General features: G+C 43.0%; 1 protein-coding gene across 1 annotated transcript in view; it reads right to left on the bottom strand.

Moving 5' to 3' along the window:
• Nucleotides 1–13,423, bottom strand: part of BORA (BORA aurora kinase A activator) — a 380,772-nt gene that overhangs the window by 139,076 nt on the left and 228,273 nt on the right. The window contains exon 6 of the mRNA XM_085621999.1: nucleotides 7,475–7,540. Coding sequence (XP_085478125.1) covers nucleotides 7,475–7,540 — 66 coding nt within the window. The remainder of the gene's footprint in view (nucleotides 1–7,474; nucleotides 7,541–13,423) is intronic.

Here is a 13,423-nt window from a genome sequence, read left to right as displayed (position 1 = left end):
ACATTTCAACCCTTTCCAACTGAAATACATTTCAACCCTTCCCCCAATCTGCCTTCTGCCTCTTACCATAGAAACAGCTCATGGAACACTGCACTGAGCTCACGGGTCACAAGTTTAGCACACAATGTTCCTACACAAGGCAGGAAGTGTGCTTGACTTTTCAACATATCAGCTTATCATATATAATGTTCCTTACAATCTGTTTTTGTTAACCAATAACAATGATACCTTTAAAAAACAAAAATATACACCCTACCTTTCAGTGTAGAAAGCTGTTCTACAACCAATGATTTCTTGTCGTTTTTCAAAAAACGCTGCCGTGGATCTGCGCACCCATCGCGAGAGAATCCGTGCATCCAACGCGATAGGATGCGCGCACTGTGCCGCTTTTTAAATAAAAAAAATAAAGGGAGGCCACAGGGAGTCCTTCTGGGACCCCTTAAGCAGATCTAGAGGGTCAGAGTATTTCCACTCTGCCCCCTTTATATCTTTTACACACTTATTCCCCTCCCATCTTCAGCCTCGCTTCTACCGAGGCAGAAAATGGCCGCCAACAGTTCCTGGTTTCGAATGTAGAGAGACGCTCGACAGCCAATTAGCATTCAGCGCGCGATCGGGAGGGTGCGCGCTGGGTTCGGGGAGGGTGCGGGTACGGTCCGCGGATCCTCCGCGGCCATAGATATCACTAACTTTTTTACCCTAATTTTCTCAGGAACTACTGAACAGATTCACACCATATATACAAAAGGCATGAGTCCAAACTGAGGACTACCTCTTTGCCAAATTTGGTGTCATTCCGTTCAGCGGTTCGGGCTGTAGCTGTGACAACAGATCCTATGAGAAATTGCATGGGGAAAACGCGTTTTGGGACCCGCCCTTTTTCTCGCCCCCCACTTCACAGATCACCGCAAAACTTTCAGGGTAGGAGCGGAGCTGGCCAAAAGTTTGGAGAATGTTGGAAAGACAAGACCAGACAGACATTAACTACTGGCAGTCGCCAGTAGGTAGTTCTAGTTAGGGCCTATTTTACATAGGAAATCCGCAACATTCTATTTGGAATAACGTTGGCGCCGATTGACGAATCTTCGCGAAAATTTCCAAACTTTGGGCAAGCTCCGGTCCGCTCCTATCCTGAAAATTTCACAGTGATTCATCAAGCGGGGGCAGAGAAAATAGGGGGGATCCCAAAATGCGTTTTCCCCATGCATTTTCCCATAGGACCTTTTGACACAGCTACAGCCCGAACTGCTGAACGGAATTACACCAAATTTGGCAAAGAGGTAGTCCTCAGTTCAGACTCATGCCTTTTGCTTAAATGGCATAAATCCGTTCAGTAGTTCCTGAGAAAATTAGAGTTAAAAAGATAGATATATCTGGGCAGAGCCTAACCACACATCTCATCGTGAGATCGGATTGGCTGTCAGCACTTCATCCAAGAAGTGTTGGCAGCCATCTTGGGACCAATATACATGATAGCACCTCATTAAAAAGCAGTGCAGTTAATAGAAGGTTTTAAGACTTCAGTTACATTATAAATCATTTGTGGATGGTACCATACTCATTTTAGGAATTGTGGTGTGTTCTAAGGTGATTTTACCATGTGAAAAAGCCTTCTGCTGGGATATCATGAATCATGTTTGAGAGAAAACTTTTTTCTCATGCTTTTCCCACAGAGGTTTGGAAGGTGATCTATAAGCTAAACTGAGAGCATATTTTCTGTAAATTCACATTATCTTTCTCAGTCATGTGAGAATGAAGTCTGACATTCTCAGTAAAACATGTACATCCAACAAGGGCAGAGACTGTCAGTTGATTCCTTTGTGTTCTACTGCAGCTTCCCAGAGTGTTCTAAAGAACAACTAGAGCGCTAACAGTCCTACTTATGACAAACGTATTGCACACCTGAAGCCATCTTGATTGGAATAAAGTGGTAACTCCTAAAACATTTAATTTAAAAAGGAAAACAATGAGGGGGTTCATTTTGCCATAGAAATTAGGATTAGTGCTGCAGAAAGAAAAATTAGGGCACATTTTGACTTCTCAAATCCTCTATTTCATAAAAAAATTCTGACATGCAGACTGAAACATGCACTTTTAATACCAGCAGCAGACTTCCCTGGTGAGCAGTAGCTTTACTACAGTGATCTAATGAGCAACTAGAGTGCTAACATTCAGAATTTATGGCAAATGTGTGACACATCGAATACCTTCTTGATGGAACAAAAGTAAAAAACTGAAAGTATTTCCTACTGAGGAGACTGCAGTAAATGAGGAAATTAGGAAACTTCATAACAAATAAATCTCCCAAGATGGCCACCAGAGACAAAAGAGCCCAAATGTAGCCCACATGTAGCCCAATGACAGAAGTGTGCAAAACACTTATTTTTGTGTATTTGCAGTTTTATATAGTGCAGACTTGTCAGGTATTGGAGTGCTTTACATGAGCATTGGTTACATCACACAAGATCAAATTCATTTTGGTTGTAGACATGGGGAGATTAAGTGATTTGATCAGAATCACAGAATGTCGAGCTGAAGCAGAAACTCCAACCTGGTTCCCCAGTTACAAAGTCTGCAGCTCTGGAAGTAACACCACATCCTCTCCCCTAGGTGCAACATTTAATCAAGTGGTCAACTGGATAAAAAAAACAAAGATTACAAATAATTTAAAAGTTTTGTCGCTATTTGAAAACTCAGAAAATATATCCTCATTTTAGTTTTTTAGAGCACTAACCATAAGTTTGATGCAAATAAGACCCTCTCATATATGTAATTTCTAAAGGAAATGCTCTAGGTATTACAGTTTTGATTACATCAAGATGAAGTCAGGCGTTCCACACTTTTGTAATAAATATAGAATGTTAGCAATCTAGTTGTTCATTGGGATACTCGTGAGAGGCAGAGGCCAGGGGCACGGACTCTGAAAATTGAAGGCAGGTAGGAGAGTGCAGAGGCAACAATTTGACCACACTGGGCAGGCTGGAAGGGCAGTGGCAGCACAACAGACTATGGAGGGCAGTGGAAAGGGGGGCAGGGGCAACAAACCAACAATACAGGACTAGCAAGAGAGGCTGTGGCAACATAATAGACAATTGTGGGCAGAAGGAAGAGGCAGTGGTAGTACAACCATACATGCGAACAGACCAGTTTCAGCCAGGAAACGTCCAATGTTTTTAAGCTCAAATGGGCGTTATTTGATCTGTCTCCTGTCTACAATCTTTTCTTTTTCAATGTAACTCAAAGGGGAAAAATCAATACCCCAGTTTTTTTTCAAAATCTCCCTCTTACAAAATTCAAAATGTTCGCAAGTATGGAACATTGGATCATGGTAGGCAGGAGGAATTGCGGTAGGGACATGGACTCGGATAACAGAGGACAGGAGGGATATGGAGAGGTGCACCAAACAGACCCTACAGGGCAGGCATCAGGGTTTGCAGCAGCACAATACACCACACAGGGCATGCGGGACGGGAATGCAGCACAACAATCCACAGAAAGCAATAGGGAGGTGACAGGACCATGCACATGGACAACAGAGAACAGAGGGGAAAGAGGCAATGGTAGCTAGCTGACCATAATGGACAGACAGGAGAGAAAGCTGCAGCATAACAGACCATAAAAGGCTGGAGGGACGATCAGGGGCATTACAATGGAACAGACAAGCCAGGAGGGAGGGAATAGGGGTCTGCACATGGAAACAGAGGGCTGGGGGCAAGGGGGCAGGGCAGGAGCAGCAAGTTGACCATGGAGGTCAGGCAGGATGGGCACTAGAAACAAGACACCATGGAGAGCAACAATGAGACTATGATGGCATACACACAGACCATGGAGGGAAGGTGGGAAGGGGTCAGGGGCAGCTAGCTGACCACACAGGGAAGGTGGGAGGGGCCATGGCAGCACAGAAGACAATGCATGGCAAGCGGGAGGGTTAGTGGCAGCACAATGGCTATGATGGGCAAGAAGGAGGGTGCAGGGGCATTCACAAAGTACCATGAGGGTCCCTGAGGGCAAACTAGCCCAACAGGTATCTCCAGTATGTGCCAAGGAGCTGCGTTGCAGACAGGTGTTGCCATGCCCCTTTTTACACCTCTATGCAACGCAGCTCTGTGGCACTTACTGGAGGTACCTAGTGGGCTAGTTTGACCCTAGGGATCCTTATGATTCAAGGGGACTTAATCTCTCAACTTAGAACGGCCACAGGGCGCGTTTACACAGTGGTGAAGGGAGGGGACGGGGCCTGTGGCGCGTTTTAAGTTGAGGAAATAATTCCCTTTCAATCCTGAGGGACCCTGGGGGCCAACTAGCCCACCAGGTGCTTCCAGTAAGCGCCACTGCTCTGCGTTGCAGAGAGGTGGCGCAGGCCGTGCCCCTTTTTACACCTCTCTGCAATGGCGCTTACTGGACGTACCTAGTGGGCTATTTTGCCCCTAGGGACCCTCAGGATTCAAGGGGACTTAATCTCTCAACTTAGAACAGCCACAGGGCTTGTTTACACAGTGGGGAAGGAGAGGACAAAGCCTGAGGGCCCTGTGGCGCGTTTTAAGAGGTAGTTTTACTCCCCCTGCCCTATTATATACTAGGGGCTTACAGATGAGGTCATACTAATCATAGGTGGACCCCAACGCATAGTGTTCCCTAGTGTATGTAGGTGTTTTCACTGTATTCTGAGTGTCTTTTAACATAGCACTGGCTCTAGGACTGGTTAGTCAGACTCAGTTACCACCAGTATCCGTCTGAAAAAGTTGAGGGTACAGGATGATTTTGCAACAAGGCTTCTTTCTGCTCTTCTGTTTGTTCTTTCTGCACGTTATCTTTCTTCCTGCACTTTTCTTCGTCTTTTTGGACTTCTGTTGCTTCTTTCTGCATTTCTTTTTTTTCTTTCTGTGCATTTTTTCTTCTTTCTTCACATGTCCTATCTCTGTAGGCATAGTTAGAAATTAGCATTTAAAAAACCTTTGAAATTCACTGAAAAAACCATAGGTTTCAGGGGCGTTATAGTTCGCTGGACTTTTCACTCGTACAAAACCATTGAAATTCCCTCGTTATAGTTAGTTCAGCCAACTATAACTCGCGCGCCCGCAATGCACTGCTGATGACGTCGCATATTACATCACTCATGAAATCCCTGATGACATCATCCTTGTGATAGAGTGGCAGACCTCCTCTCCCCCTAATATAACCTTTGATACACACATTCTAAAATAGAAACAAAAATTTTCAAAACCATGGACATACAAATACCAGTTACACCAACCTATTCAGTAATTCTAAGATCCACATACACTCATTCACCAACAGTCCCTCATACATGTACTCACTCATCATATGTACTCGTACACCTATACATCCTGTTACACAACACCACTCATCCATAGTTACTCACACACAGTCACTCGTGCTAATAAAGAATCAAACATCCATTTACTTGCATATACAGTTATACACACACCACCACACTTACTTCTACAGAAACTTACACATACTTAGTCTTTTAAACAATCACTTATAGAAACACATACTTATTCATACAGGAACTCTTTCAATCTCTCACTCACATATACTCACTTATATACACCAATAGTCACATACTAGTTCAAAACATAAGTAGTTACTCATAAAGACACTATTGAGACAGTCATTCACTCACTAACACCCATGCACACACTCATCCACCCATACAGTCCTGCACACATGCTGTCTTCAACACATACAAACAGTGAGTCACTCATTCATGCACCTATGCACTACGTAATACCCCCCACAGAACCCTACAGACACTCATACTGATACTCAAAAAACCAACTAATAACCTATCTAGACACTCATGTAGCTACTCACCAACCCATGCAGCCACTTATACACAAAGTGAGAGACTGATACAGATATTTACATATTTAAACATTACTCACTAAGCCATGTATTCACTAAGATACACTTAATCAGTCGGTTATACAATCAATTTTTCAAAAACAAATCATCCATTTAGACACTTATATACCCATTTATTCTTTCATCGACCTGGAGATCTACATATATAAAACATATGTAATTTTCAGAAAAACACACATTCACTGGATGATGTCATCAGTGATGTCATTTGAGATGTCATCAGTGATGCCATGAGTGATGTCACTGGCCATGTCATGAGTGATGCAATATGTGACGTCATCAGCAGTGCATTGCGGGGGCGCAAGTTATAGTTAGCTGAACTAACTAGAACGGGGGAATTTCAATGGTTTTGTACGAGTGAAAAGTCCAGCTAACTAGAATGCCCCCGAAACCTATGGTTTTTTCAGTATATATATATATATATATATATATATATATATATATATATATATATATATATATATATATATATATATTACTTTTCCAATCCGGTGACGATAATCCGCCGAAAAAAACAGGACACAGACCCAAAGTAAGTGCTCAAAATAAAGTTTTACTCCTTCGCCATGACGCGTTTCAGCTCGTCAAAAGCCTTGTTCACATGACATGTCGGAGCCAATCCATGGAACTATTTCAAGTGCAAATACAGATACGTAGCCACATCACATGATCTCATTGCCATAGACATAGAAACAGTAGTAATGCCAGACAATAGCCTCAGAACCAACTTGCGGCTAATATGTAAATAGTTTACAAATATATGCCAAAACTTCTGTTGCTCATGGATACATGTAAAATACATATTATATACAACGAGAAAGAGTTGAGACTTGTAGAGGGTAAATCACGTTTGGTTACCCACATTGTATAAAAGGCCAAATACAAATAACGCCCACATGCATAATCGGTAAAATACTACTGGATCTAGATTTGGGTGGATGGCAATACAAAAGTCTGGGTACAAGGATAGTGTTGCAGAAACTATGCTAATTGACTAGAGAGTAGGTGAACTAACGTATGACAAAAAAAGTGCCTCAAAGAAAAGGGAGGGGAAAAATAATATATATATATCCTGTGTCGAGGGGGGGCCCCAACCCTGCAGGGCAGAACATCCGGTTTGTAAACTTACGACAAGAAAGAGGAGGCCAATTCACAGAACTGCTCCAAAGTTTGTTTTTATTTGGTAATGTGGCTGCCAGTACACAGTTCTGACGCATTTCGGCACCAATGCCTTTATCATAGGATGGAGGTAACCAGATACAGGTACTTTTTATCCCTATCCCCATGTGACCAAAAGGCAAGTATTCAAGTACCACAATGATATACATCTCAATAACAGCTTCAAAAAGAAAGGGGAAGTTGCTTTTATGAAAGAAGGCGGGGAACTGCTTCGTTAAACAGAGCAAATTACACCTGGAAAGCATTTTTCAAAAAATCATAACGGTATTTTAGCCAGAAATGGGATGCTATATTGCAGCCAGTCTGCAACAAAGGTATTGCTTGCTTTTGAAGAAGAATAGTGGTGCATGACTGGTGCAGGTTTCAAAACGTTTTAAAATTATTTGTGTGAGAAATTCATACATACCATTGTTTTTTCCAGATGTCACAACTGGTTCTTTATTGCTAGGAGATTCCCTATAAAAGTCAACATCTGAAAGTGAAAAAGTAAACAAGATTTAGTTATCAATTGATTATAGAACATAGCTTGACAGCCCTTAGCAACAGGGGAATTGAAGTTACATCACACATTGGAAAATACAATAATATGTACACCATCAATAAGAAACCAGCACTTTCAAAACCAATAGGTCTCGCCTCTGGAACCTCTTGACTTTGCCAATGTCTTCTGACAATGCTGTACAACATGAGCAAGAAACTGTGCAGCAAGGCAAAAAAAAAAAAAAATGACATGGCTACTTCATTTTGTACAAAAATAGTTTAAGCTCGTGCACTGCTAATTCTATAATGTTGGTACACTTAAATACTTTAAGTCCACGTATAAGGTGCACCCTGCACCCGGGGCATCGCTCTCTGGACAAGAGTGTAAATGAAAACCAATCCCTGACAAGGGGTATGTTCCCCTAGGCACCAATCTAAATCCTTGAAAAGGACTTGAAAATCTTCGTTCATTCAAAATGACGACAGTAATCCAAATTCTTCATTCATCGATTGAATGCATTACTTGTTGTGTTTTCACAAGTTTAAATTCATTAATGCAAAATCCTGGTTACAACCCAGAATACAATATCCAGAATGCATTGCGGCAATATGCTTATTCACATGCATTTCGGGCATTCTGCCCTTCATCAGGGGATAGGATTCGGGAGGTCTAAATGCGCGTGCTTCAAGACTTCATTTTGTAGGCACGTGCAAGCCTTCTTACGAATGAATGATCGAGAAAGTAATGTGAGAACTTTTAAACTGAGGGCAAATAGTAACAGCGCAGGGGCAGGTATTTGGCAAGGAGAAACAGACAAGGTTGAGAGCTGAAAAAACAGGTTTACTCATGGTCTGCTTAAGAATTAAAAGTTCTCTAAAAGTAAGCAGTGAAAGGATAGAAGCCAGCCAATTAGAGAGATGGTAAAGAGGCTATGCTTCACGGGAGGGGTAAACACAAGATGGACAAACTGGGACAAGGAAGGCACCGAATAGGAAGCAAGCAAATTAGCGACAAAGCAAACCAATGGTAAGCAATGGACCGGCTGCAAGATGCTACAAGTTCTTGGTAAGCCACAGCAGTCTTTTACAATCAGACATTTTTTATTGTCTGGTTGGCTTGACTTATTTCTTAAAAACAGCCCTAATTTCTCAAAGAAAATGGGGCAACTTTTTTTTTTGTAAAGTCTTAGTGAGAGTAGGCAGTGGTTCCGTGACCACTGCCTACTCACTCACCCTAAAACTTGTAGCCCGATTTGCAAAGGGAAGGGATACAAAAAGGACCCCATTCCTTTTGCGAATATTGTCCCACTGTACTTTGGGAGTCTAACTTATCAATGGTTTGAGACCGAATTTGAAGTAAAAAACCACTCATACATTAAGTACTGAAACACTATTTGGGAAGGACACCCACAACACGCTTATTCCAAACAGCAATTTGTAAACCATTTCTAACCCCTATTTTAGAAGTCAGTAAACTTTACTGACTCCTTAAATGGGTCTAGTTCATAAGGGGAAACTTTAGTGTTTGCAAACGAATAATAGGGTTTGCAACCTCTAAGAACCTTTGCACATATGGCCCAAAGTATTGCAAGTTAAAAAAAAAAAAAAAAAAAACAAGGTTGATCCTATTTTCCTACATGGTAAGCTCATCTCCGTCTCCCTTTAGTAAAAGTAAATATGCAATGACCAACCAGCACTTAAAATCAGTATTTAGCGGCTTCTAGGCTACATAAAGGAACTTGGTGCTGAAAATAAAGTGGCTTGCCTAGCAAACAATGGATTTAGTAATGGAAGACCGGATTAGGACGACACTCTTCTGGATCCATAATAATGTTTAATGATTTGCCTGCTGACTAGGTTTTAGAATGCTATTTCTATATATATTGTTTAATTCCTTAACGTATGTTGGCCTTTCCAGGATTGGAACTCGTGCACTGAATCATCAGAAGTCACTAGCAAGCGCTTATGGGCGTTAACACATGGGAAACTTCACCCCAAACGACATCCGCTTGTAAGGTAGTTTAGCCATCAGCTCACACGCCCACAGGACTAGCAGATTCTCTTTGAAGCCAATATCTGTATTTTCAGCTTCATTCATGGTGTACTGTGCATCAAGCTAAAGTCAAGCTGCAACCAAATGGAAAAATAAGTTCTTGAATAGTGTTCCACCGCATCAGAGTGTGGTCTGTTCTTGCAGCTCATAGCTCAAGGGTTAGTGAATGGGCAACGATAGATGCGTTAAGAGGGGAATGCAAGAGGGGAGTAGTATTGGAAGGAAGGAGGCAATTGCCTTTCGATTTCGCCAAAAACAATCACTGTGCACACCACCCATACCACTCGGGACAACATAAAAATAAGCATTGGCAGAGCCTAATAAGCCAAAGCCTAAAGATACAAGAGAGCTGCTAGCGTTGTCGATGCTGTTTAAGGACCTTACAGCAGCGTGGCTGCAAGTGGAAAAACAACACGCTATGATGTGGCCCAATCTTTTTTTTAAACTTTTTTTTGGTTTTCAGCCATGCTGCTGTACACAGACAAAAAGTCATTGACCACGCAAATAGCTCTCATGATCCGGACCTAATGGCTTTGCCAAAGCTTGTTTTCTTCTGGCAGGATGTGTCAAGCAGCAATGAAGGACGGGGTGGGGTCAAGCTACAACAAGGGGGGTGTCAGGCAACAATGAGCTACGGCTGGGAGAGGGTCAAGCAACAACGAGGGATAGAAGAAGGGGTTAAGATACAATGAGGGAGAGGAACTGGTAAAGCAACAACGAGGGACTGCTAGCACTGGCAGCACTGAGGGGGGAATCAAACAACAGAGTGGGGTGGGAGGGGGTCAAGCAACACAGAGTGGGACAAGAGGATTGGAGGTAGGGTCAAGCAACAACATGGAGCAGGACAGGAAGGTGTCAAGCAACAACACAGGAAAGGGCAAGAAACAAACAATGAGGGATAGTGGAAGAAACACAAATGAAACAGGGCAATCAACAACACGGATAGAGACAAAAGCACAAGGGCAAAAGTGATAGAGGGGCAGGGGGTAGTGGCACATGAGATGGCCGTCAACACACATAGTGCTTCAACTAAAAGGAAAGAACTTCTAAAGCGTGAGCAGTGGAAAGAAAATTACTTGGGCCATGCTCCAGGTAAAGGAAAAACACAAAGAAGAAGTGAGGCCGACACACGCGGACCAAAGAGAAGCAAGGAAATGAGACTGACAATGAAGCAAACCAATGGTAAGTAATGGGCAGGATCTAAGCCCATTGTAAGCTAACAAAATGTCTTGCAAGCAACGGTGCATGAGCTGTCTCCGGTGAGACCTAACAAGCACATGTTTTCAAGGAACGCCGTAGCCACGTACAGAGCATCTGTAAGAAGCTCTTTAATAGTAAAACCAAATCTAAATGAAGATAAAATCTTCTTGCACAAGCGTTCCATTTAGGTATGTGAAAATAGCACCAGATGTTTTATTTTGCTGGCCAAACCCCACTCAGTTTAGCGATCTTCTAAACCAGTGCCACGTTACCAGGTGTCCAAAAATCCTCCACTATCTTGATAAAGTGTGATGTTTTACCAAATCTCCATGGCGCTCCTCTCGAACAAGTGTGCGGAGGGAACCTTTCATTTTGGGAAGCCAGTTGGGGCAGGGAGTGCTGTGGCAGGCTGTTGTAAGACAGCACTATGTCACCCTGACTTATATTCGAATAATTCCATCTTCAGGATTTCTGTGCAGCAGCTGCTCTGGGAGTTTTAACGGGGAAGCAGGCTGTGTCCACGTAATGCTTGGGCTCAGCATCTTATACAGCAACTCATTCAAATTCTTAGATTTTTCTTTTTCAAACACAAGGGAAGTGGGATCATCTGATGAAAGATGGAGGTAAGGAAGGCTGGGGATGAGGGGAGGGGGTGTCTTAAGGAGGGGGTAAACTACATCAGTGGTTTGACAGATATGAATGCCGGCAGTGTGTGGGAAGAAGAGTTAGTAATATTACGCAAGTCTATCTTCCTTTTCACCTCTTTCTCTACAAACTATATATGGCATGCCGTGTTAACCTACTTTAAGGACCCTGGCATACAGGTGTACCCAGAGGCGACATTTACATTGCTGGTAGGACGCCTGGGGGATGTAAACGTACAGAACCTCTGAAGTGAGGGGGGGGGGGGGGGGGGGCTAACATTCAAGCCCATCAGTGCCAAATTCAGAGGTAGCGACTTTGTGAATTGTGTACATAGAACGGAGGCTCTTAACACACTACACCCCAAGTGATGGCCCGCAATAACTCACCCAACTTGGCAACCAACCTTAACTTAGTGTCCCTCAATGTCAAAGGTCTTAACCACCCTATTAAGTGCCGGAAGATTATAGACTACCTAGCTAAAACCAAAGGCGATATAATCCTACTACAGGAGACCAAACTATCCCTGGAGGATGCTAAACTGGTGAAAGGTAACTGGATCTCGCAGATGGCTTGCTCGCCCGCCGACAAAAAAAGTGGGGTAATGACACTGTTATCCAAAATATCCAACATTACACTAGATTCACAGTCCCATGATAGCGAAGGAAGACTTCTGGTGACACATCTAAGGGGAAAGGAGTTAATCCACGTAGCAAACATATACTGCCCAAACACGGACGACCCATCCTTTTGGTCTGAGGCGTCGGGCACGCTAGATAGCTTCCCCCAAAGCGATCTCCTGGTAGTAGCAGGGATTTTTAACATTCCAATGGACCACATAACGGACAGACAATACTCCTATCAATATCACCGTACGAACTTGCACGCTGTACTCCAGAATATCTGCTCCAAATTTAACCTAAAAGATGCATGGCACCTCCAACACCCGGACACTAGAGACTACAATTCTACTCCAACCCTCACAAATCTTACACCAGGATAGACTATATAGTAATCTCTGGATCTCACACACGCCTAATCGAACACTCAGACATAGCTTCTAGACCAGTATCAGATCACTCATGCATTGGTCTAAAACTGAGCGGGTATCACAATGAAGACTTCACGAGGAGATGGCGCTTCAACAGTGATGTACTTGCAGACCCCGCAAACAAAACAAAAAAAACCCAAAAAAACCGCACAAAAATAAAAAAGGAGATAGAGGAGGCCAAAATAGACGACCTCAAGCACAACGACACCCCGGAGACTAACACTACCACACTCTGGGATGCCCTGAAGGCAATCATCAGAGGCACAATAATTGAAATAAAGTCAAAAATAAAGACTACAAATCTGAGACTAACATAGCTTGAGCAGGAAACCAAAAGTAATATTACGTGAGGCAAACTAGGTTCATTGTGTTCCTGCGGCATTAGGCTCAGATTTCTGTGGTAACTGCTTCTCAATAAAAGCATTGGCATAGCCAAAAGATATTGCCTTTGGGATCTATTAGCTTCACCAACTGCTTTTGGCAGTGCTCCACAGTGTTAGGATGTTGTGCAGAGAGACCAAAAACAAATAACAAAAACAATTTAATTAAACGACAAGACCGCATTGGGGGAGAATGGACCAGGGAGACATGGGAGGGCTGGAGAGGCGGGGGGGGGGGGGGGGGGGGGGGGGGGGGAAATGGGGTAACTACTGGAAAACACATGCATCCATGGAGTCCTTAAGCAAAAAAGAAATGCGAGAGAACAACGCGGAAATGAAGGGGGAAAAGTACACAATGGAGACACTTGCATTCTTGAGGAGTGCATAAACAACAACAACAAGAACAAGAAAAAACAAGCACTGCCTAAGCCAATAGGTGTAGCCTTGGCATCTGGGTTCCATTTATTTTTTATTTTTTCAACAAGATGATCGATTTGATACTTTCTCACCCACCCCTACTCAATGACTTAAAAATTGCCCAAACGGCCA

This window comes from Triturus cristatus, chromosome 8, assembly GCF_964204655.1.
Source record: "Triturus cristatus chromosome 8, aTriCri1.1, whole genome shotgun sequence".
In the NCBI taxonomy this organism is placed as follows: Eukaryota; Metazoa; Chordata; class Amphibia; order Caudata; family Salamandridae; genus Triturus; species Triturus cristatus.
Note: the sequence above shows the minus strand (reverse complement) of the source record. Positions and strands in the feature narration are given on the sequence as shown.